Source organism: Dipodomys merriami, unplaced genomic scaffold, assembly GCF_024711535.1.
Source record: "Dipodomys merriami isolate MVZ:Mamm:240054 unplaced genomic scaffold, mDipMer1.0.p SCAF_29, whole genome shotgun sequence".
Classification (NCBI taxonomy): Eukaryota; Metazoa; Chordata; class Mammalia; order Rodentia; family Heteromyidae; genus Dipodomys; species Dipodomys merriami.
Window position 1 is genome coordinate 4,575,853 of NW_027204381.1, and position 24,318 is coordinate 4,600,170.

Consider the following 24,318-nt stretch of genomic DNA (forward strand, 5'->3'; position numbering starts at 1 on the left):
TTCTTTCTCTCTTCCATTACCGCTGTCCTTGGCTTTGTGCCCTCTTCATTTCTGGCAGTAGATCTGTGCCCTTGACTGCTAGCATTGACCTAGGGTTTTACAAGTCTGCCTACTCTCTTTTTGCTTGATGCCAGGGCTGGTGCCAGCCCAGCCCATTATTCTGGGTCCTCCCTTGCTTGGCGGGGCTGTTGATTCACTTCCCCGATCTTGCTTGCAGACCTGGACACTCCTAGCAGTAAGGGCTGACACATTCCCATTTTATATTCTGTTAAGTTTACTTTTCATGGGCACCTTCCCTTGCCATCCTCTGGAGTTCACAAGGCTCTCACAAAACTTTGTTTTCCTCAACCTGGGGCCTAATACATGAGGCAAATACTCTACCATTGAGCTACACCCCCACCCCCCGCCCCATAACTGCTTTTTATAGGTAGAAAATGCCTTGAAATGTTCACGCCAGAGCCAGTCACTTCCATGAGCACATTAGTCCCGGCCCCGTAGCAGCTCGGGGCTGCTTGGCTTTCTCCCTCCAGAAAGCCAGCGCAGGGGAGCCCGCGGCGGCGGGGGAGGTGGGTGGGTGGCGGGCTCCCTGCCGGCTCAGCAAGCCGTCCCGGAGACCTCGAGGGGGGCAGGCCCGAAGCCTGGAGAGAGGGGCTCCCCGAGGGCGCCCTCGCTGAGATCGTGAGACCGGGGCTCGCTGCGAGCCCGGGCGGCCCGGCCTGGCCGGCCAGGGGGCACCGCGGGCCAGCCGCGCAGGGACGGCAGCCCGGGGCTGCTGACAGCCGGAGGTGCTATTTTCGGTTCCCCCTCCCGCAAAATAAACCATGTGCCTGGCAGCCGGGGGCGCCCCAGAAGGGCCCGCCGGCGCTGGCCGCGCGGCCCGGGGCTGGCCCGCGGCTCCGGCCCGGCCCGGCCCACGGCGCGGCGGGGGCGGGGGGCGGGGGCTCGGGCCGCGGGCTGCCGGCCGGGGCGGGCCGGCCCGGCGGGGCATTTAAACCCGGCCGCCGCCCGCCCCGACACACAGGCCGGCGCCGGGGACGCCAGCCGCGGGCACCCGCCGGGCAAGATGCGCTCCTCCTTGGCTCCGGGCATCTGGTTCCTGCGCGCCTTCTCCAGGGACAGCTGGTGAGCAGAGCCGGGCGGGGCGCGCGGACGGACGGACGGACGGACGGACGGCGGGGCGGCCTGGGGGAGCGGACCGGGCCCGTGGGGCTCTGGCAGCACAGACCCCAATTCCACGTCCCCCCCGCCATCCCCCGGTGCTAGAGCCTCCACACCTCCGGCATCCTCACCCCCAGACACCCTGCGCACAACGGGGTCCCCCCTCGGCTTTCTGATCCCCCCCCCCCCCGCACCTGAGCCGTCTGGCTGGGAAAGCGAGCCCGGCCGCGGGCGCTGGAGGACTTGTGGCTTCTGGTTTGTTTGATCTGTTGGGGGGCTCGGAGCTCAGTGGGCCTGGGGGGTTCCAGTTCGTGGGCGATGGGGAGAGCAGAGCCTCAGCGGCTTCACAGACGGGGGGGGCACCCCCGAAACCGACGAGCCCGCCTTCACAGCAGCCGTCCTCCCGTGTGGGTTGGGGTGGGTGGAAAGGTTTCAGCCACTCTTTCTCAGGGCGGTGTGGAGCCGTTTACATGGGCTGCCTGTGGGCTTGCAATAAGTCGTTGCCATTATTTACAAGTAATTAAAAATAGCTCCATGCCTGGCTTCTCCTGGGGAGGGGCTGGACACACACACACACACACACACACACACACACACACACACACACGCGCGCGCACGCACACACACACACAGGATGTAACCCGTGGGAGTTGGGAGTCTTGTTTAGATGGGGCAGGTGCTATTGCTGTGGTCCGTTTGTCTTGAAGTCTCCAGGCTGAAGACATGGCTCAAATAGAATAACACACGAGTGAGCCCAAGGCCCTGAGCTCAAATAGTGCTCCCCCCCCCCCTCAAAGGAAACAAAACAATTCTTTCTCAGCGCTCTTGGTTCCTGGACAAATCAGGGCACTTGGTGACTTTAGGCTAAGTGTATTAGTGACATTGTTCTTCATTTCCCACTTCACTCATTTAGTTACTAACTTGGTGCCAGAGTTTGGAATGGTTAAAAAGATTTTTATTTTTTCAGAGATAAAATCATGTCTCATCAGAATATGAAAATAAAAGTGTTGGAAGATTTGTATTTTAACAGTCAGGTGCCAATAGCTCGCACCTATAATCCCAGCAACTTGGGAGGCTGAGACTCAGAAGTCCATGGAGATTTGAAGCCAGCCCAGGTAGGAAAGTCTCCAAGATTCTATCTCCAATTAACCAACACAAAACCAGTCTGGAGGTATGGTGAGCCATGCTAGAGCATCAGCTGAATGTGTATGAGGCCCCTGAGTTCAAGCCCTGGTACCATGAAAAACTGTATTTCACTCATAGTGAAGGACTAGAAGGGGTTAGAGTCAGATCAAAAAAAGGATCCAAAAACCAGAAGAGTACAATGGAAGGGGAGACATTTTCCAAAAAGAAAGGTACTGTTCACCTAACTTACATAACTCTAACCCCTCAAACCATCACCTTTATAATAATAATACTTTATTTCTTTGTTGATCTTGGGGCTTAAACTCAGGGCCTAAGCGCTGTCCCTGAGCTTTTCTGCTCAAGGCTAGCACTCTACCACTTTGAGCCACAGCACCACTTCTGGTTTTCTGGTCATTAATTGGAGGTAAGAATCTCACAGACTTTCCTGCCCAGGCTGACTTTGAACCATGATCCTCAGATCTCAACTTCCTAAGTAGCTGGCATTACAGGTGTGGGTCACTGGCGCCTGGCTAATAACAAATTTTTCAAAAATCCAGGACATTTCAGCTTACAGTTGTGGAGCTAGATGGTGAGGACAAATGCACAACAATGCAAATGTGTTTAATGCCTCTGAGCACACTTAAAATAACATTGATAAATTGATAATAATAAATTTATAAATAAATTTCTTTATTTATTTATAGGACTCAGGGTTTTAGTGCTTGCCAGGCAGGCACTCAACCACTTGATCTACATCCTCAACCCTTTTTGTTTTAGTTATTTTTGAGATCTCTCATCTATGCCTTAGCCGGCCTGGACCTCCATCTTCATAGTTTACAGTTTCTTTTCTTTTCTTTCTTTTCTTTTGTCTGTCATGAGGCTTGAACTCAGGGCCTGAGTGCCGTCCCTGAGCACTTTGTGCTCAAGACTAGTGATATATTTTGTCATGTATCTTTTATCACAATTAAAAAACATAATCCAAAAGAAATACACATTTAAAGTTCAGGAATTGTAAAGCCACACTGTTTTTTCCCACAAGTTAGGCTGGAAAACGATTGCAAATAGCACTTATAGACATATTTTACATGACTTATCACTTAGCTACCACTTCAAAGAATTGTGAAATAGCTCAAGGTCATGAAAAGCTAGAATCAGGATAAGTGAAATGCTAGATTCAAAAAACTTGGAGGGGTGTCCTCTAGATAATACACAGTCTTTTCTTTTTCTCTAAAGACTCCCTTGAAGATCAAAAGCAATCTATTTTAGAGATTATTATTTTTTATTTTTTTATTGTGAAAATACTGTACAGAGGGGTTACAATTACATGGGCAAGATAATGAGTACATTTCTTATCAAGCATTGTAGCCTCCTCCTTTGTTTCCCCTTCCCATCCCTTCCCATCCTCGGCGCCCCCCCCCCATCCTCCTCCTCCCCCCCACCAAAGTTGTAAAGTTCTTTTTCGACATAACGACTTGTACATCTCATTATTACAATGGGTCCACATGAATCCCTATTTAAATGATTTGTTTTTTCCTGTCCCCTCCACAAATTATGCCGACATCAAATACAGTGAAAGCAGGGGTTATACCATGGGGGAGGGAAATTATTATTTTTTAAGCATAAAATAAAGCTAATCTCATTAGATTTGATCTTATGATTTACGTAAGCACAGTGAGAGTGGTAATTAACAGACTGGCCATGCTAACTTTGCCTGAAGTTTTCATATGGAATCTTAGGCTTTAAAAACAACATTTCATTTTATTGTTTATTGTTGTGAGATCAGGAAGCCATACCAAGAAGCCATACCAAGAAGCCATCTTCGCTGGGTTTGACCTGCTATACCTATAAATTTAGACAAATTCCTTTTTCTGCAGAGTCTCCCAAAGCTAAGGCTCCTGGGCCAGCCAAAAATGAGTGACCTTCCTGTGCCTGTAAGGCTGAGGAGCCAGTAAGCCACTTTTCTTGGGAGTGTCTTATTAGTATTGGCTCTGTACAGTGAAGCCTAGTTCCTTAAAGGAGCTGGTTACATCTGGATAAATGGGCATCCTTGTCTAACACAATACTTCATGTAAGTTCTTGGTTATATAACTTTTCCAAATATGTCCTGGTTTACCAAAAAAAGTGGAGGGATGGAACCTTTGCAAATAGCATACTAGCATGAAAATCAAGAAGACCCAATGAAAGTTTTTCACTTCTGCTGGGCACTGGTGTTTCATGACTGTAATCTGAGATCATAGGATCAGGGTTCAAATAAAGCCCAGGCAGAAAACTCCATGAGACTCTAAAAATCAAGTAACCAGCAAAAAGCTAGAAATGGAGGTGAGGCTCAAGTATTAGAACATCAGCCTTGAGAAGAAAAGCTGAGGGAGAGCTCAAGGTCTTGAGTCAAGGCCCTGTACCATCACAAAAGTGCAATTTACTAAATTGCTGTGTGGATCACCTCAGAGGAAAGAGAAAAGTCTTCTTTGTGTTGATACCCTGAAAGTGGAACACTAGAACTATTTCAAACAAAAAGGACAGTCATCTACTACCAGTTCATTTAATCAGTGGTGCTGATCGGCTGAATCTAGGGTTAGCAGTCTCTGAAATCCATCTCCTCTTGACTAGAGTGCTAGAAACTCCTAACTCAATCCCTGTGTTCTTAAAGTTGATCAGGTGATACCATTAGAACCCTGTGCCCAAGAGTAAATGCTTGGTGCAATGCTTTGCTGAGATGATTAACAGTAAAACATGTTGGCCTATGGCTGACACAATCTGTGGGGGGAACATATAAAAGTTTCTGGTTAACTTACTACTTATTAATTTAAAAATGAATGCTGTCTCTAGGGGCCAGTGGGAGGCTCATGCCTATAATCCTAGTTACGCGGGAGGCTGAGATATGGGGATTATGGTTTAGAAAATCTATGAGACTCTTATTCTAATCACCAAAAAGCTGGAATTTGAGCTGTGGCTCGAATAGTAGAATGCTAGCCTTGAGCATAAAAGCCCAGGGACAGTGCCCAGGCTCTGAGCTCAAATTCAGGTACTGGCATTATAAAAGTTATGATGAGATTTGTTCACTCCTATACTATAACATGAAGTCAGTGACAACATTTAGACAGTATCTTAGAAGCATAGTATATGTCTAATTTCAAAGAAGACAATGAGTAGTACATCAAAAATGGATGAACATAATTTTTAGAGAAAAAAAGCTTAAGCTATAACCAAATTGAGACAAAATTTCCATAATATTCAAAAAGTCAACTAAAGAGATTTAGTAAGTTTTGAATAAACCTTAAACATCTGAGTTTAAATAAAACGCTAATATTTCACACTCACAGGTGAAAACAATGGTCTGGACTGGAAGATGTTGGATTTAAGTTAAAAAAGCTGTATACCATATTTTGTCAGTTTAGAGCTTGAAATCAGAGCTTGAGCACTGTCCCTGAGCTTTTATGCTAGCGAGCGCTCTACCACCTGAGCCACAGGGTCACGTCCAGTTTCCTGGTGGTTAATTGGAGATAGGAGTCTCATAGAATTTCCTGCCCAGGCTGGCTTTGAATGAAATCTCCAGATCTCAGCCTCCTAAAGTGCTAGGATTATAGATGTGATCCCTTGGCACTGGCTCAGGTAAACATTTTAGTTGTAACTGAAACCATGACTAATACCTCTCTATGTTGTCATCAAAGCCCTGTCAGAATGCAGATCAACAGACACACTGTGGACATACAGTCTCCTACTCAAGCAGTGAGCACCTGTGTAGCTATCATGAAACCTTGAGTTCAAAAACGAAGCAATGTGTGGGCTGAGAAGGTGGCTCAGTGGTAGAGCGCTTGCCTTGCATGCATGAGGCCCTGGGTTCAATTTCTCAGTACCACATAAGCAGAAAAAAAAAGCCGGAAGTGGCTCTGTGGCTCAAGTGGTAGAGCGCTAGCCTTGAGCTGACGGGACCCCTCACCCCCCGCACCAAAAAAAGAAAGCAATGTGGACAGAGAAGGCATTCAGAAATCTGAGCTTTTAATAAAGTAGCAATATTCTGAATTTCCTGAAATATTTATGTAAATAGTATGTATATAAACTTAAAGCTATCTCTTCCAATTTCACAATTCTATGCTTGTTCAATAATAACATCACCTATATTCATGTATGGAAATATCACAATGAGATACCCGTATACTACAAATGTATGGTAATTCAAAAATAAAATAATTGTCTAAGAAACGTACATATCATCCAGGTGCCTGTGGCTCATGTCTATAATCCTAGCTACTCAGGAGGCTGGGATCTGAGGATTGCAATTTGAAGCCAGCTCAGGCAGGAAAGTCCATGAGACTCTTATCTCCAATAAACTACTCAAAAAATGCTGGAAGTAGAGATGTGGCTCAAGTGGTAGAGTGCTAGCCTTGAGATAAAGAAGCTCAGGGCCAGAGCCAATGGCTCATGCCTGTAATCCTAGCTACTCGGGATGCTGAGATCTAAGGATCACAGTTAGAAGCCAGCCTATGCAGGACAATCCGTGAGACTATCTCCAATTAACCACCAGAAAACTGGAAGTGGAGCTGTGGCTGAAAGCGGTAGAGTGCTAGCCTTGAACAAAAGAGCTCAAGGACAGCATGAGTTCAAGTCCTACAACAGACAAAAAAAAAATCTCGGGGACAGGACTCAGGCCTTGAGTTCAAGCTCCAAGACCAGCAAAACATGCACTCTCTCTCTCTCTCTCTCTCTCTCTCTCTCTCTCTCTCTCTCTCTCTCTCTCTCTCTCACACACACACACACACACACACACGATAAACTTAAGGTGGGTTTAAACTCAGCACCTCATATTTACAAAGCTGGTACTCTACTACCTGAGCCACTCTCCCAATTCTTTTTGCTGTTTATTTTAGAGATGGAATCTCACAGACTTTTCTTTTCTGAACTGGCTTTAAACTTGATCCACCACCTGAGTAGCTAGGATTACAGGTGTAAGCTACCAGTGCCCAGCAGCACCTCTCCTTCTAAAGGGTAAAAGAACAAATCTTGATTTGCAGGGACCCTGTTTTTAAGAATATGAACACATTCATCAAAACCGAGCCAGCTTCAACACCATTTTAACACACTTCACAGTTTCATTTGAGATCCTTTATTTGTACGAACTATAATCCAGATCAAACGAACCCCTATTTTATAAACCTGCCACTCAGATCTTGTGTTTTGCTGCCCTCATCTTATTCTGGAATTCTTAGTCATTTAGAAAAAAAGCTTCTCTTTTCCCCTTTTAACAAAAACACACCTCATTACTATTTCATCGTAATTGTACCTCTCTGCCACTATTCATCCTAGTAGGGTCTCATTCATATATAGTATATTTTATTTATAGAGCTAAGGATTGAAATTCAGGCCTTGCACATGCTGGGCAAGTGCCTTACCACTGAGGTAACAGCTCCAACTCTGGTGTGTGTGTGTGTGTGTGTGTGTGTGTGTGTGTGTGTGTGTGTGTGTGTGTGTGTGTGTGTGTGTTTTCTAGTATTGGAGCTTGAACTCAGGGCCTTGTGCTCTTGCTAAGTTTTTTTACTCAAGACTGACACTCTACCACCTGAGACATACCTCCACTTGCACATTTTTGCTACTTGGTTGGTAATAAGAGTCTCAGCTTCATCTGCCCAGGTTGACTTTGAACTTTGATCCTCAAATCTCAGCCTCTGGAGTGGCTAGGATTATAGATGTGAATCGTCAGTGCCTGGCTCTTAATTTTAACTTAACCAAAGTTACTTACATTTCAGATCAAATGAGGCAGAGAGAAGGTGGATCGTTGTTGTAAACAATCTGTCACGCACAGCTTTCTATAGCTACAGACAACAATTTACACACTTCTTGCAAAGCATAAATTCCATTACTGTGCTCTCCATCCAGCTTCTCCAAAACTCAACACAGCACCGGACTGGAATCTTTCCACCAGTGTGTGCTGTCAGTAGTGAACACTGTGGAGACTCAAGTTTCCTTATCAGTCAGCAGGTGGATCCTGAGGATCCGTGTGCTGGTTCTGAACGTGGGCAGGGTTCCTCCATGGATCTTCTCATCCTTCCCTCCCAAGGAAGGGTTTGGATTGTGGCTCTTACTGGGCCGAATTTTGAGGCCTGTAGAGACAATGAAGACCTGATCTCACCTTCTCAAAACAAAGGGTGAAGCTGGAGAAGGCAGGCGTGTGTGTATATGTGTATGTGTATGTGTATATGTATGTGTATGTGTGTGTATCTGCGCGTGCATGTGTGTGCAAGCAGCACGCAGGGGGGCCCGGTCAGCAATTTGTATTTATTTAGCTATGGTGGGGATGGAACCAAACCCAGGGCCTCACACATACTGAGCAAGCCCTCTACCACGTAGCAACAATGCAGACCAAGTCAGCAATTTTAGGAGGCACAAGTATATGTATTAAAGGGTTTAAGGGTGACCTTTCTATGAGCTATGTCTCTTCAAGGTCGGGTGAATTGGTTTTGAAGAAAAGCTGCCTCGTGGAGCATGTCTGACACATGAAGTATTAGAGATTAAGTAGGTGTAAATTTCCTGGTATTCAGGAAGTACTAGATAAATGCTGGCTTTTACGAGCATTATTAGCGATAATCTCATTATCAGCTACGTTATTATATAATATTACAGATGGAGCTTAATCCTATTCGAATTTCCTAGGCTAAACAAAATGTCGATTAGGGTGGAGACAAATAGTATAAAAACTTACAGCCCGAATAAAATGAGAAATGAACTTACCTGCTTTTGCGTGTCCCCAAAGAGAGCATGCAAACAGCAGCGTGGGATCAGGGGGACAGGCTGGAAAGTCAACTGGCTTTGGGCTTTGGACCCTTGGTGTATAAAATGGGGATCAACAATAATGCCTACCTGGATAAAATGTAAATGAGGTTAATAGTTCGTGTAGATAGGAGCCCAGCTTATAGTGAGCACACAGAGTACTATTATTCAGTTTCCTACTATTGTGACTCAGGTATTGTTAATTTGTAATCTCTATAGAACTGCAGGTTAGCTTGCAGTAAAGGTAAAAATGGGACCCAGGGAAGCTGCGTGGCCTGTCCAGCATCAGGTAGCTGCTGGATGATGGAGGTAGCGTTTGGGTCGGAGCAGCGCAGCTCCTAAGCTCATGGTTGGCCATCACATCCCATTGTCCTCATGAGAGTGTGTGCTGGGGGAAACTGGCCTCATATTCATCACTCTGAGAGTCCATTTCTGGTTAGCTACATAAGGGAAATGATTACCTGTATCAGAGAATTTCAGTTAAATGAGAAACTACTTAGGGGCTAGTGGACTAGCTCATGTGGTAGAATACCCACTTAGCAAACAAAAGGCTTTGAGTTTAAATCCTAGTTTACAAAAAGGGGGTGGAAGGGAGGAAAGAAGGAAGAGAGGGAGGAAGGAAGGAACGAAGGAAATTAAAAGTACTGGGCTGGGAAGGTGGCTTAGTGGTAGAGTGCTTGTCTAGCATGCATGAAGCCCTGGGTTTGACTCTTCAGTACCATATAAACAGAAAAAGCTGGAAGTGGCACTGTGGTTCAAGTGGTAGAGTGCTAACCTTGAGCAAAAGAAGCTGAGGGACAGTGTCCAGGCCCTGAGTTCAAGCCCCAGGACTGGCAAAAAAAAAAAAAAAAAAAAAAGAAAAGAAAAGAAAAGAAAAAAAAAGGTACTTAGCCTAGCATTCAACATACTTGGTATTTACTAAGTGCTGATAAATTTCTGTGGTGGAAGGGATTCCATCCCCAGTGGAAATGGTTAATTTGTCATTTTTGTTATTGTTATTTGTGTTGTTTTTGTGAACTCAGGGCCTCGGTACTGTCCCTTAGTTTTTTTTCCCCACTCAAGGCTGGTGCTCTACCACTTGAGCCACAGCTCCCCTTAGGGCTTTTTGGTGGTTAATTGGAAATGAGAGTCTCACAGACTTTTCCTGCCCAGGCTGGTTTTGAACTTCGATCCTCAGATCTCAGTCTCCTTGGTAGTTAGGATAACAGGTGGGAGCCTCCTGCACTTAGCAATTTGTAGTTTTTATAGAACTGCAAGTTAGTTTTTCCCCATGGATCACAGAGATAAAATGAGGCACAGAGAAGCTTTGTAGCCTGTCCAGCATCTGCTAGACCATAGGGAGGAAATGGTGGGCCTGGAGTCTTTGTCTGTGGATACCCTCTGTCTAGCGGGCAGAGTCTGGGGACGCCGGCAGCAGGTGCAGAGACAGCGCCACCCAAGCTCTGTCCACAGCTCTGCCAGGTTTTTACCGGGCACAGGTTACTCCTCCTGTCAGGATGCGGGGCAGGCAGCTGCCATGGCATTTCAGAGGTACCAAGCACCTGAAAGGTCCCTGGCCCTTTCCAATTAAATCCTTCTGTGCCAAGATCCGAATGGGCCATGTCTGGTGGCAGCTGGTAACACAGGCAACTTTCCAGAAAGATGACTGCGGCTGCTGCTTATGGGACTGAGTGTATTTCCTGGGGCCTTGGGGTGTGGGGGCCGGACTCAGGAGGTAGAGAAGAGCAGCCCGTGGGAGGAGGGAGCAGGATGACGCAGCGGCTGGATAAGCAGGAATGGGTGTGGAGGGGGCGCAGATCGGACGGGGAGAAGGACTGGAGCCGAGAACTCCCACACTGCCTCAGCTTCCCCACACCCTGATCTTTCCACCGGGACTGAATAAGGCTGACAAATGGTTCTGTCCCCTGGAGTTGGCTGAAGCAGAAAGACACTGAAATACACACCAGGACGTCTGTTAATCCAATTACAATCTTGTACCATTGTTTATTCTGTCATTCAAAGAAGCCCAGGCTGAGTGCTGGTACCTCAGGCCTGTAATCTGAGCTACTCAGGAGGCTGAGATCTAAGGAAGGAGGTTCAGAGCTAACGGGGGGGGGGGGGGGGGGGGGGGGGGGGGGGGGGAGTCTTTGTGTGACACGCTTACATCTAACCAGCAAAAAAAAAAAAATGGAAGTGTGGCTCAAGTGGAGCAGGGCCAGCCTTGAGCAAAAAAGTCAAATGAGTTCAAGACCCAGTACCAGCAACACACACACACAAACACACACACACACACATACACATACCACCACTACCACCACCACTACCACCACTAAAAAACGAAACAGAAAACCCTGGAGCCTTAGGCTAAACAAGTTACCCGAGTAAGAAACAGAACCAAAAATGAAAACTCAGCCTCTTTCGGTTAAGTCTGATGTCTTTTTCCCTGTTCCATGCCGGCCCTGAGTGCGGCCTTACTAAGCTTTCTCTAATTCTCCCAATTCCTGCAGACATACTTGGTAAGGGCAGCAGAAAGCTGCTGAAGATGAGCAATGATGAACATTCTCCTGACAGAAGGAAAGCGGGGGCAGGGCAGGATTAAGCAGGGTAGAAAGACCTGGAAATTATCATTCAACAACTGTCAAAAAGTCAGAAGTCAAAATCAGGAAGCAAACTGACAGCGGATGAGCTCCCCTCCCACGGCACCTCCCGGTAAAAGTTAAACTTGTGAGGTTAGGAGATCTAGGAAGCTGTCTAAATGGCCTCCTCCTTTGAAATGGAAAATACTGGGAGCTTGTCTTGGCTGGGTAAAAACAAAGAAAGAAAGGCTTGTGTGGCAGAAGGAAGTCCTGAAGGTTACCTGTATTTTGGGTGGACCTCACCCATCTCATCCACCCAAAACTGAGGTCTCAGGATTAGGAGTTGCTAGATGACTTTGCCACCTGTGTTCACCCTGTTCAAAAAGTATAAAAGCAGCTGGTGGCTCATGCCTGTAATCCTAGCTACTCAGGCGGCTGCCATGGGAAGCTCATGGCTCAAGTCATGGGGGGCCTGTCGTGGGTGGGAAAGCCTAGTGAGAGCATGAGACCCTGAGTTCAAGTGTACACACACCACACACACACACACACACACACACACACAGAGTACAGCAGTTACAGATAGGAACTGCCATTCAGTCAACTCCTATTTTCTGCATGGGAAGCAGGGAATGTTTCTTTTTCTTTTTCTTTTTTTTATTTTTTATCAGGCATGGGGCTTGAACTCGGGGCCTGGGCGCTGTCCCTGAACTTCTTTGGCTCAAGTCTAGTACTCTACCATTTGAACCCCACCCAACTTGCCAGCTTTTTCTGAATAGTTTATTGGAGATAAAAGTCTCTGGGACTTTCCTGCCCAGATTTGGCTTCAGAAGCTTGATCCTCAGATCTCAGCCTTCTGAGATATTTCAGGTGTCTGGGAGGCGTTTTTCTCTCTTCACCATTTCTCCCTACTTTAACCCTCTTTACTAGAGTACATCCAGCTAACGCCAAAAGGGCCCAGAGCCGCCCCATTCTCTCACACCCTGCACTGCGCATGTGACCACGCAGGTCCCTGCCCCCACCCCCTCATGACTGTGGCTCCTGTACTTCCTCTCCGGGGCAGCTGCTTCCTCTTTCCCCTCATCTGTGTGGCTTGGGTGGAGCCGCCTGATTCAGGCTGCCTGGACCAGTCTAGGGGGGCAGCAAGGGGTTTACAATTGTCTGCATGGTTGCTTGAAGCCTTCTTTCTTCAGCCAAGCTGTACCCTCAGAATATCAAGACCCAAACCAGGCAATCCCCAAGGATGAACGGAACTGGAGATAAGACACCAAGGGGAGAGTTTGGAGGAATCACGGCTGGGGAGCCGTGGAGGCTGGAGCCGGGCTAGGCCTCCAGAAGGCCATCCGCCTAGCTCCCTGGACGGGATCACAGCTCTGCCATGCTCACTGCGCTCCCAGCATGCCTTCCTTCAGAGACAGCGGGGCGTACACCTGCTGAACAGCTTCTTCTGAAGCCTAAGAACTAAGTCTTCCATCGTCATCCTGGTTGCCTAAGAAAACCCTCATGATGTAATACAAGGCCATGTTGAGTCATCGGTCAGAGCACGCAGGGTTCCCTACACAGCTCTCTTCTCAGAGCAAAAGGATCTGTATTTTCCTCTATCAGAATAAAAAGACCATCCTCTTAGCTGTGACATTCATCTAGAAAGTTCTGGGTTCCTGTGGCTACCGTGGTCTGGTAGCTTCTCTAAGAAGTGGCTTGGGTCTAAGCTCTGAGTCAACTTGATTTCTCTCAGCCAGTTAGATGAAGAGGATCAACACACACAGGATTTCCTGTCCCAGGAGAAGTTTGTGCCTTCTGTCCTCAGAGGCCTTCCCACACCTGGCCTGCCTCTGTCCTGTCCTGTCCTCTGAAGACATGGCTCAGCACTCCTGCCTGAGGGAAACCCTTTCTCCACTGGGATATTTCCCCTATGGCCCACCTCCCTCCCCCCAAGCCAGGATGGCAGGGATGATGGTACTGGAGCCATTGGCCCTGCTTTGGTCCTTATTGTGCCCAAACCTCTTTCCCTTTTCAGATCTACTACCCCCCAAGAGCCACATGTGGTAGGTCACACTTGTAATCCTGGCACTTGGGAGGCTGAAGCAGAATTACAAGTACAAGGTCAGCCTGTATTATATGATGAGACCTTGTCTCAGAAAAAAACCAATTAAAAAAAAACCCCTGCTGACCCCAGCATAGGTCAGCAGGTTCATTTCCATAATGGAAGTGCCAAAGTCACCCGCAGCCGCAGTCAGCAGCTGGCCAAGCCAAGAAGAGGGATGATGCGGGGCATCAGGGAAAGCTCTGTGTCCACTTCTTACAAGGCCAGAGCCCCTCTGCTGTGTGGTTCTTGTTTTCTGGTGGTATTGACAGGCCTTGGGAGAGGGGGAGACGTTGTTGTTGTTGTTGTTGTTGTTGTTAATCTATTGCTAATTTAGCACACACTGTTCCCTGTCCCTACCTCAGCAGCATTCTTAGTGCAAAGTCTTAACAAGGTCAACGAGGCCACTACCGTGTTCCTTCCAAAGAGTAAGAACTGTCAGCTCCTAGCTAAGAGATAGCCAGTCCCCCTCGCTATCTCATCTGGTTATTCAGTAACCAGTATCTGGGCAGGGGGGGGTAGGACTCTTAAGAGGCGCCTCCTCTCACTAACAAAAGACTTGGAGGGTCATGGGGCATCTGGCCCCACCTGGAACCACAAGCACCATGCCCCCCGTGTCCCTTGGCCCCTGGCCTGCTTGCCAGGCCCAGCCCCGTGCATGCGCACGCTCAGGGGCTCTACACATTTTGTACCCTGCTCCCCACTGGGGCCTCTCAATTCACGAGGGACGGACTTGTGAGAGGAGAAGTGAAACCCATAGCTACCCAGCTCAGGGCGAATGTGAGCTCAGTCCTTAACCGGCCCCGCGTCCCCAGTGAACAATGGCACCTGGGCCTTCTCCGAACACCTGACCAAGTGCAACACTGGAGCAGGAAGAGATCCGGCCCCTAAGAGCCCCTTCCCAGCAGTGGTGTGACTTTGAACTCATCCTTCCATCCTCTGGAGTCCTGTACCACACCACAGAGCTCCAGGAATCATGTTCTCCTGCGAATCTTGGCAGAGTTAGCTGTTTTTTTGTTCTGTTTTTGTTTTAATGGGTCGTGGGGCTTGAACTCACAGCCTGGGCGCTGTCCCTGAGCACTAGCCTTGAGCGCTCTACCACTTTGAGCCACAGCCCCGCTTCCAATTTTCTCGTGGGCAAATGGAGATGAGAAGCTCACAGACTTCGCTGCTTGGGCTGGCTCTGAACTGTGATCCTCAGATCTCGGCCTCCTGGGTGGGATTGCAAGCGTGAGCCGCCGTTCCAGGTGGGAGTCAGGTTCTGTGGGAAGTTGAGATCTCGCGGTGGGGCAGGCCCTGAGAGGAGGGCAGGGTGCTGGTGTGGACCCGTCCTCATCCTCTCGTCTGCTCCGTGAGGGCGCCATGGGGTGGCCCCAGAGCCACTTCCCCTTATCATAGACCTCCACCTGCTTCAGGCCCGGCCAGCACGCTAGCAGTGTCCCTGCGGGCCCGGGTAATATACCGTGGGTTGGTGGAGAGTAGAGGGTATCCCCAAATCTCTACCTTTCAGGTGAGTTGAAGGGAACTCTGCTGGTCCAATCAAGGTTGGGTCCAGTCTTGGTTTTTAAAATAGAGCAGCAAAAGGCTGCCTTCACTCCAGCCAATCGGAAAGAATATCAGCGGCCATTTGTAAGTGTCCACCGGGTGACAGGAATGCTCCACGGGCCGTGACTTCATGCCCTCACGACCCCAGCGGCTGGTCCACTGGAAAGATGATGAGCTTTGCTTGCTAGGGCCCTGCTGTTCTCTCTTATACATAACAACTCCTGGCAATAAACCACGGGGGAGGGGGTTGGCAACTCTCCCACGTGATGCAACACCCTGGCGTAGGAAAGCCCAGGCCCTCTGAGGATTCCCATCATCCTCAAGAGATGCCAGCCTGCTACTGCTTGGTGGTACCCAGGGCCTGGCCTGCTCCAGCCATGTCTCCTCCTGTGCTTGGCAGCCCCAGATATCCTGACCCATACAATGTTCCCAAACAGGTAGTGTTATTTCACGCCTCTGTGCCTTTCCATATACTGCTTCCTGCTCAGCCCTGTCCAGCCTGGCCGCCTCCTGTTTATTTTTAAAGTCACACCTCTGGGAATCCTCTCCTGACTGAGTTCCAATCCCACCGGCCCCCCGTGTCCCTCGCTGCCTTCGCGTCACGCATGGCCTCTCACAGCACGGTCACACTCGTTCTGTATGTCTTTTTTCCCACTGATCTGTGCACGCCAGTTAGGCAGAGATCCTCTGTTTTTGTTTGTAACTAACTAGAGCTTGCGATCCTCCTGTCTCAGTGTCCTGAATGGATTACAGGCATACACTACCTGACTCCGAGATCCCTCGTACGATTTCCTTTGCTGTCTCTTGATCCCTAGCGTGTGCAGGGTACCCGGCAGGCAGAGGGAAGCGCAGCCTTGCTTTTGCCAAGTGAATGGGATGTGAGAGATGGGCATAAGGCGTTGTCTTGTGGCACATAATGCCTACGCAGGGTTGGGCAGGACAAAATTCCAGATGAAAGGGAGAAGGAAAAGTCTGGGAGACGGAGAAGCAAGGAAAGGCAGGGAGAGGGGAAGGGGTGAGCGAGGCCCCCCTTGCTGCTGCGTGGTAGTCGGGATGGGCGGTAAAGGGCTGCCAGCGGCCCAGTTGTCCGGCTGGGCACTCTGGCTCTGCCCCGCTTCTGAAAGCGCTCAGCATGTGTGCTCGGGTGCAGCTTGGCTTCCTAATCCAGCCCAGGCTCCAGAGCTGGCCAGGGCCTCACTGCCTGGCCTGTCAGGAGTCTTGGTTCAGAGACGATCTGGTTTGGCACTATGGTCAGTAGCCACACAGCCTGGCCAGGGCCTGGCACCGCCACGTGGTCAGCCAAGGTAGGCTTAGCCAAGGTCTGGGGGCTCTCACAGGTGGCACCACCCAGGACCTAGGGGCGGGGCTAGGAGTGACACTGTGCTATGACCTGTGCCATGGACAGGGGACTTCCAGCTAGTAAGGAAATCTGAGGCAGAAACAACTGAATGGTGTCCCTCACGGCTTTCTTGGCAGTGCTCTGGGCGATGTTCTCTGGGGGACTGCAGTGTTCTTGGATTTATTGCAAAAAGCCGACTGGGTGCCAGTGGCTCACGCCTGTAATCCTAGCTACCCAGGAGGCTGAGGTGTGAAGATGGCAGTTCAAAGCCAGCCTGGGCAGGAAAGTCTGTGAGACTATCATCTCCAGTTACCCACCAGAAACCTGCTAGTGGTAGAATGCTTGCCTTGAGCAAAAGAGCTCAGGGACAGTGCCCAGGCCCGGAGTTCAAGCCCTATGACTTACCAAAACCAAAATGAAACAAAAAAACCCAAACCCACAACAACAAAAAGCCCTATTGGGCATCATTTACAGTTCTCTGCGTCTCATATATCCCTGGACTCAAGAGTCCAGAGCAATTTGGCAACCATTTAGAAGCACGAAAACTTTCCTGTCATCAGGTTTGCTGGTACCAATCACTGTGAGGGCTCTTTGGGTAGCCCCAGTTTCCTGGTAGAACTCAAGTCCTTAGAGAACCTGTGATCCAGCCAAGAGCCTTTGGGAATTAGTAGCCAGTAGCTGGGTCTATGTGAGTGGAATCTTTCTCCCTTCCCCTCTCCTTCCCCTCCTGTTTCTCTCCCCTCCCCTCCCTTCTTTTCTCTCTCCTTCTCCCTCTCCTCTCTCTCCTGTAGACAGTCTTAATATGCAGCCTAGGCTGGTCTCAACTAGTGGTCCTCCTGCCTCAGCCTCCCAAGGGCTGGAATTACAGGCAGGCACTACCACACCTGACTTGGAACTTCATTCTTGCTGAAGTGAAAAACATAGGGGGGAAATGTAAGCAATGAAGAAAGGAGCACATTCAGCTTCCTTTGCTTAATAAGATTAACTGAGGGGAACAGTACAGAGGCTAAGGTGCATGTAGAAAGGTCATTTGAAGGGCTGAGGTGAGGGAGAGCCCAACCCAAATTCAAGCCTTTGCTGCAATACCATTTATTTCACAAGAGGTAGCCTGTCACATTACAGGAAAGTTACTTAGGGGTTCAGAGGCAGATTCCCACGAGTTACAGAATGAGCATGGAGTGTCACCCTCAGGTTCAGGGAGCTGAGGGAAGGAAAGGGCGCCAGGAAGCTCCTAGCTTTCTCCTCCACTTCCCCATGAGATCTCTGAAGAGCTCAGACACTGTGTTTCCTCTGAAGCCTGGCCCTGTCTCTCTGGCCTCTTTTTCTTTTTGGTGGTGCTGGAGATGGAAGACTGAACACTTGCTTGACCACTGAGCTGCACCCCAGCCCCCATTCTGAGGTCTATTTTCCTTGAACTTCCTTGGGGAAGCAGATGGTGACTCAAGCAGGCCATGGAGCGCCTTCCCCAGACCCTGGAAACTCTGAGGGCTGCCTGGCTGTTCTTTCCATCTGACAAGTGCATGGGGTCAGGACAGGATGTGTGAGCCACCAGAAAGAATGATCTTTCTGTCTGTGACCTATGGGGCAGTCATCTTGAGTTCCATCCCCAGCTGATCATCTCCAGATGTGGCTGAGCTCCGTCTGCTGTGTTCTAAGCCTAAGTGGCCTTTTAGCTTCACTTTGAAGACAGATTCTCCTCCCCCTTCAGCTTCTCTCTTACTTCCTTCTGTAAAACCAGTGATGGGGCTTGAACTCAGGGCCTGAATGCTATTATCCTTGTTGTTTTCTCATGGCTAGCACTCTACCACTTTAGCCACAGCTCCACTTCAAGCTTGTTGGTGGTTCATTGGAGATGAGTCCCATAGATTTTCCTGCCTGAGCTGACTTCCAGCCAAGATTCTCAGATCTCAGCCTCTACGTTGGTAGGATGATAGTCACCAATCATTTCTGATACTTAGAAAATGACCTCAACTCCCTGTGGCCACCTACCTCTACAACACACCTCCAGACAGACAGGCCCCTTGCCCTGTGGAGGACTCAGGAGGAAAGGGATGGGAGGTACCGGTTAGCAGGCAGGTCCTACCAGAGTGTCACACCCAGCCAGCAAGCAGTAGGCTGTTCAGGAACCTCAGAGGCCCTTGGTTCTGAGTCTCCCCCTGGCTTCTGCCTCCAAAAGCTTGAATAAAGAACCTGAAGGGAAAGAGCGGTGGGGCCAAGGCCCTGGGCTGCCCGAGATGGCACAGCTGAGACGCCTGGGCTGGATTTCTGCTGACCCGGATGCTGTTCTTCTCCTGCAGGTTCCGAGGCTTCACCCTGGTGCTCACCTTTCTCATATACACCTGCTACCACATGTCCAGGAAGCCCATCAGCATCGTCAAGGTGAGGCTATTGGACAGCACTACGTGCAGGGAACGGTCTGGATCTCAGGCTATCACCCTCCATCCAATCAGTGCACGGGACGAGGATGGCATCCTGCTACCCTGGGCACTGGGTTACCATGGTTACCTCCTGGCCACACCCACCGTCGGTAGCTCTTTTCCTCCCAGCAATGTTTCCTTGGGTGCCCCTTCCTTTTGAGTTTCCTCACCTAGCCCAGTCAGTAGCCTAGGCCCAGTAGGCCCAGTCAGTGGATGGGGTGAGAGTGCTGGAGGCCTGGGCTTTGTGTTCATGCGACCACCTTCCCCTGTGGCCAGAGCCGGCTGCACCAGAATTGCTCGGAGCTCATCAACCCAGTCAACGACACCCATAGTTTGAATGACACCACATGGTGCAGCTGGAGTCCATTTGGTAAGAATGAGTCTGCCCTTCTCCACCCCACGCGAGAGCCTGAAAGGGCTTCCACAGGCGCAGTCAAGAAACCAACTTTGTCTCTCCTGCCTGCTTTTAGACAAAGATGACTACAAGGAGCTGCTGGGGGCGGTGGACAACGCGTTCCTCGTGGCCTATGCCATTGGCATGTTTATCAGGTAAGGAGAATGCAGCGTGCCGGCCCCTCCACGAGGAGATGGCTCAGAGCCGCTGCTGCTCCTGACCGAGCTGTGGGAACAAGGCCAAGATTCCGCCCAGCCCATCAGCCCAGGGCCGGCGGCACCATGGGCGCCAAGGCCGCTCATTCACCCGGTGGCCATGCACTGATAGCAGCTCCCCTTCCAGAAGGGCGTATTCCGTGCTCCCCTGGAGTCTGTCCACTCAGAGTAGCACTAGTGGCCACGGAAATGCCCAGGAGGACCTTCCACGTGTAGACTAGCTCAGTGAGTTCATTGCCAGGAAGCACAGACAGAAAAGGCGAGGCGCGGGCTTCATAGGGCCCTCAGACTAGTGGGTGACCATTATAGAAGGGTGCGGGAGCTCTCAGGTGCTTGTTCAGTGCAGCTGCGGGGAGAGCAGAGGGCTGAGGACGGCTTCTTGGAGCGATGCCCTCCATGGCAGCGGAGAAGGGGATCTAGGTACTGATCAAGCCAAGCACGGCAAGTGAGGGACAGCATGGGCTGGGGGGTAGGATTTCCCATTGTTCACAGGGATGGAGCACAGGTCCTGTGCTTCATGCTGGGGGGGGGGGGGCTGGAGGATTTTACCCAGATTTACAGGTCAGAAACATCATCTGAGGCAGTACTGCACATGTGAAGGAGGGCCAGGCTGGGTCACGCCAAAGGACCTATCTGCCAGCAGCCTGAGCTGCTGAGCTGGAGGGAGGGAGGAGAGTGGAAGTTCCCATGCATGGGATTGGCACGCTGGACAAGGATGCAAGGGGCAGGCTGGGTGGGCCTTGGGAGCTGAATGGGGGGTGGGGAGAGGCAGGCCTGAGGATGCTCCTGAGCCTCGCTTCCGTGTTCAGGTGGAGGGAGGTTCTCTTCTCAGGTCAGCAGTGGAGGAGGGGCAGGATGGTAGGAAGAGGAATTAGAATTGTTTTATTCAATTTCAGATGCTTGATGGCCATCCAGATAAAGATGTCCTTGAGGTTGGGTGAATGGGGGGGGGCAGGTAGAGACTGTGTGGCATATACCTTTGGCAGTTAACATCATAAAAATGAAGCACAAGATGGCGGCTCTGGGCATGCTCAGCCAAAGGGGGGAAGATGGGCAAGAGAACCATCACGGGCTGTCCACAGAGCACTGCATGGGAAGGGGGGCCGAGGCGATCCCCACGGGAGCAGCAGCTGAGTGGGCGGAGCTGCAGGGCACGGAGACCAGCGGCCGAGTGCACATTACAGATTTAAGTGCAAACCCAACTCTTCTCCAGTGGGATTTTTGGGGAGCGGCTCCCCCTCCGTTACTACCTTTCAAGTGGAATGCTGCTGAGTGGCCTCTTCACCTCCCTCTTCGGCCTGGGATATTTCTGGAACATCCACATGCTCTGGTACTTTGTGCTCATCCAGGTATGAACTCCAATACTGAGGCCTTGGCCCCCACTGCAGAGAGCACCCTGAGGCCACGGGTCCTTCCTGGGCACCCGTAGGCTCCTAGTGCACTCCCAGGTCCAGAGCCACGTTGTCATTGGCTCATTCCTGCCTTGCGCATTTCAACAAGATTACTTCAGGGCTGGGAAGGTGGCTCAGTGGTAGAGCGCTTGCCTTGCATGCCTGAGGCCCTGGGTTCGATTCCTCTGCACCACATAAGCAAAAAGAAAAAAGCCGGAAGTGGCGCTGTGGCTCAAGTGGTAGAGCGCTAGCCTTGAGCTGAAGAGCTGAGGGACAGTGCCCAGGCCCAGAGTTCAGGCCCCATGACCAGAGCCCCCTTCCCCCCCCCAAAAAAATAGATTACTTCAGTTGTGTGAGAGGCTTGGTCTTGGCTCAAATGATCTTGAACTAGGGGAGAAGCCAGCTCGTGACACTGGCGTGTGCACGAAAGTGCATGAGAGGGACGGGCAAGGTTTGCAGTGTGGGGTGCAGAGGGCTCCTCAGCTTTGACACTGAACCCCCTCCTCCCGGGCTTGCCCCCCCCCCCGCTCTCCGCAGATCTGCAATGGACTTGTGCAGACCACGGGCTGGCCCTCCGTGGTGACCTGTGTTGGGAACTGGTTCGGGAAGGGGAAGTGAGTACTGAGGGAGGAGCCGGGAGGGTGAGGTGGGGAGGGAGGGCTGCCGGTCCCCCGCCACCCTCTGGTGCATGTTCAAGGGAAAGGATGAGAAAATTCCCTTACTGTTATTTGCACGTGCGGAGATGAAGATATTTCCGTGGTTAAGGGGCATGACTGGTTTTCTCCTGGAGATGCTTCGCATAATATAGATGAAGACAGAGAGGCCTCTGTAGCTCTTCTTGAACTGGTTTTGTGGGGGGAACAAAAGTTGCCTGCGAGGCAGATTTCTCATGCCTGGCATTGACCTCTGGGGTGCTATTAAATTCCTGTGTAGGGGGCGTATCACTCCCCATAGGGTATGTATATATCTGGCATCTTATCACTTGACACCAGTGACAAAACCTCCAGATGCTCCCAGATGTTGGTGGGGAGGGAGAGGGGCGGTGGGAGTGAATCATCCCCACAGTTGAGATCACATAGTAAAACAGGAGTGGGGCTCTGCACCCTCTGTGGGGATCGGTGGGGTACCCCGGGCCAGGCTGTCTCCTGCTTAACACCAGCCAAGGCACCACCTGGAGGCCGAGGGCACGGCTTTGGAGGTTGCAGTTGCCTTTGCTACCTGTTTCCCTCCCTCTCCTGCAGGCGCGGGTTCATCATGGGCATCTGGAACTCACACACGTCTGTGGGCAACATCCTGGGCTCGCTGATCGCTGGCGTCTGGGTGAACCACCAGTGGGGTCTGTCCTTCATCGTGCCGGGCATCATCACGGCCATCATGGGTGTCACCACCTTCCTCTTCCTCATCGAATGTGAGCACATCCCACGCTCCCCACGCCCACACCAGGGAGCCCCACTGGTCTGGTTTGAGGAGACAGCTGGACATTCATGGGGTTAAAAGGCCAGTTGTGCAACTCTGAGCCGCAACAGTAGTATTTACAACCCCAGGATTTCAGAAGGTTTAAGGGGAAAATGTAAAGTACTTGGTCCAAAGCAGGTGATCTGAGATCTGCAAGTGGGGCCGGCGGGGCTGGAGGGCTGTGCAGAGCACCGCTGTCTTTCCCATTCTCTGAGACCTGTCTGTTGGCAAAACCAGGTTCTACCCTAGCCTCACACCAGATGGATGCTAGGGGTCAGGCCTCGCTCCCTGGTGCTGGCAGGTGTCAGGCTGGCTTCCTGCACCAGCTTAGGCCCAGTATAAAGTAAAAGCCTGGCTCGATGAGGTTTTCAGATGGGTTTTGTCCCCCACAGACCCAGAAGATGTGGACTGCACCCCTCCACAGCACCATGTAAGTGTGAGTCCTCCTATCTGTCCCTGCCTGCCTACTCCATCATAGGGAATAGACTTGTGGGGAGAGGAGGGGAGGGGAGAGCTGTATTCCTTGGGTTGGCTCACCCATAACCCAATGGGCCCGGAAGGTCAGTTGAGTGCGAGAGGAAGATGTGCGTGTATGTCTCGCTTTTGCCGTCCATCCTCCGGCTGGGGGAGGTGGTGCATGGTTGTGCTCACAGCGAAGGCTCCTCTCCTCTGCTTAGAGCGAACAAGACAAGGACCAGGACAATGCTGAGGATGCTGGGAACAGTCCCTATGGTCACAGAGACAGCAGCACAGAGACATCAGCCAGCTATTCCAAGGAGCCAGGCCCTGAGCCTGCTGCCATCAGCTTCCTGGGAGCCCTTAAGATTCCGGTGAGAAGCCCACAGATTAGAGGGAAGGGCAGGGCCCTCTAGATTTTCCCACTGGGTATCAGGAGATGGGAGTACTGTGCGCGACATTCTGTTTGCACTCTTTCCATGGTCTGTCTGCCGCACTCCCCAGGGTGTGATCGAGTTCTCACTGTGTCTACTCTTTGCCAAGCTGGTCAGCTATACCTTCCTCTACTGGCTGCCCTTGTACATCTTCAATGTGGGTGAGTACACGGGAATAAGCAGTTCTGAGGAGGCCAAGGCCGCTGCTGGAGGGGGAGGACACCATGCTGGTGCTGACCGTGATTCCTGGACACCACAGGGGTTCTGTGGAGCTACTCAGTGGATTCGTTTAGTTACTTGTGTTAAGTGGGAAACTGAGTCCCATGCACTGCCCCTTACCTTCCTTGGGGCTGAGTTGGGCATTAGGAACCTAAAGCTCTGGTCGGCTGGCCTCCAGCTCTTTCTCTAGCCTGAGTGCATATTGTTTGGTTCAGAGGTAGGTAAAGGTGTTACAAAAGGATCTGCCTTGAGAACTCAGTTCCAGGCTGAGGAAGGGCCCGGAGCACCCCTGTGCTATGTAGTACTTGGCCTATGTGGAGCCTCGTGGTGACCACTGGTTGGGGGAGCTGGGACATACACAAGATCACTTTTTTTTTTTTGTCATGGTGCTTGAACTCTGGGCCTGAGTGCTGTCCCTTAGCTCTTCAGCTCAAGGTGAGTGCTCTACCACTTGAACCACAGCACCACTTCCAGTTTCTGGTGGTTATTTGTAGATAAGAATCTCACAGACTTTCCTGCCCAGGCTGGCTTTGAACCATGATCCTTAGATCTCAGCCTCTTGAGTAGCTAGGATTACAGGCATGAGCCACCAGCACCCAGCAACGAGATCATTTTTGTGGTTGATAAAGGCTGAAGTCCATTGGTCCTGGGTCTCTGCTTTTCCACAGGGAGGGTGAGTCTACTATGGAGCAGCCTGCTCCGCCTTCCCAACCCCAGTAGCCTCAGAGCCCCACCTCTCACCCACTCCCTCCTAGCCCTGCCTCACACGTGCT

General features: G+C 50.7%; 1 protein-coding gene across 3 annotated transcripts in view; it reads left to right on the forward strand.

The window, feature by feature from the left end:
- Nucleotides 1–1,008: 1,008 nt before the first annotated feature.
- Nucleotides 1,009–24,318, forward strand: part of LOC138838844 (glucose-6-phosphate exchanger SLC37A2) — a 28,354-nt gene continuing 5,044 nt past the window's right edge. For 2 of the 3 annotated variants that reach the window (XM_070038230.1, XM_070038232.1), the window contains exons 1-10: nucleotides 1,009–1,122; nucleotides 18,862–18,943; nucleotides 19,258–19,351; nucleotides 19,452–19,530; nucleotides 20,804–20,939; nucleotides 21,519–21,595; nucleotides 22,223–22,389; nucleotides 22,829–22,872; nucleotides 23,114–23,266; nucleotides 23,397–23,487. In XM_070038230.1, coding sequence (XP_069894331.1) covers nucleotides 1,064–1,122; nucleotides 18,862–18,943; nucleotides 19,258–19,351; nucleotides 19,452–19,530; nucleotides 20,804–20,939; nucleotides 21,519–21,595; nucleotides 22,223–22,389; nucleotides 22,829–22,872; nucleotides 23,114–23,266; nucleotides 23,397–23,487 — 982 coding nt within the window. In that variant the 5' untranslated portion in view covers nucleotides 1,009–1,063. The remainder of the gene's footprint in view (nucleotides 1,123–18,861; nucleotides 18,944–19,257; nucleotides 19,352–19,451; nucleotides 19,531–20,803; nucleotides 20,940–21,518; nucleotides 21,596–22,222; nucleotides 22,390–22,828; nucleotides 22,873–23,113; nucleotides 23,267–23,396; nucleotides 23,488–24,318) is intronic. The other variant, XM_070038231.1, reaches the window with a different exon arrangement.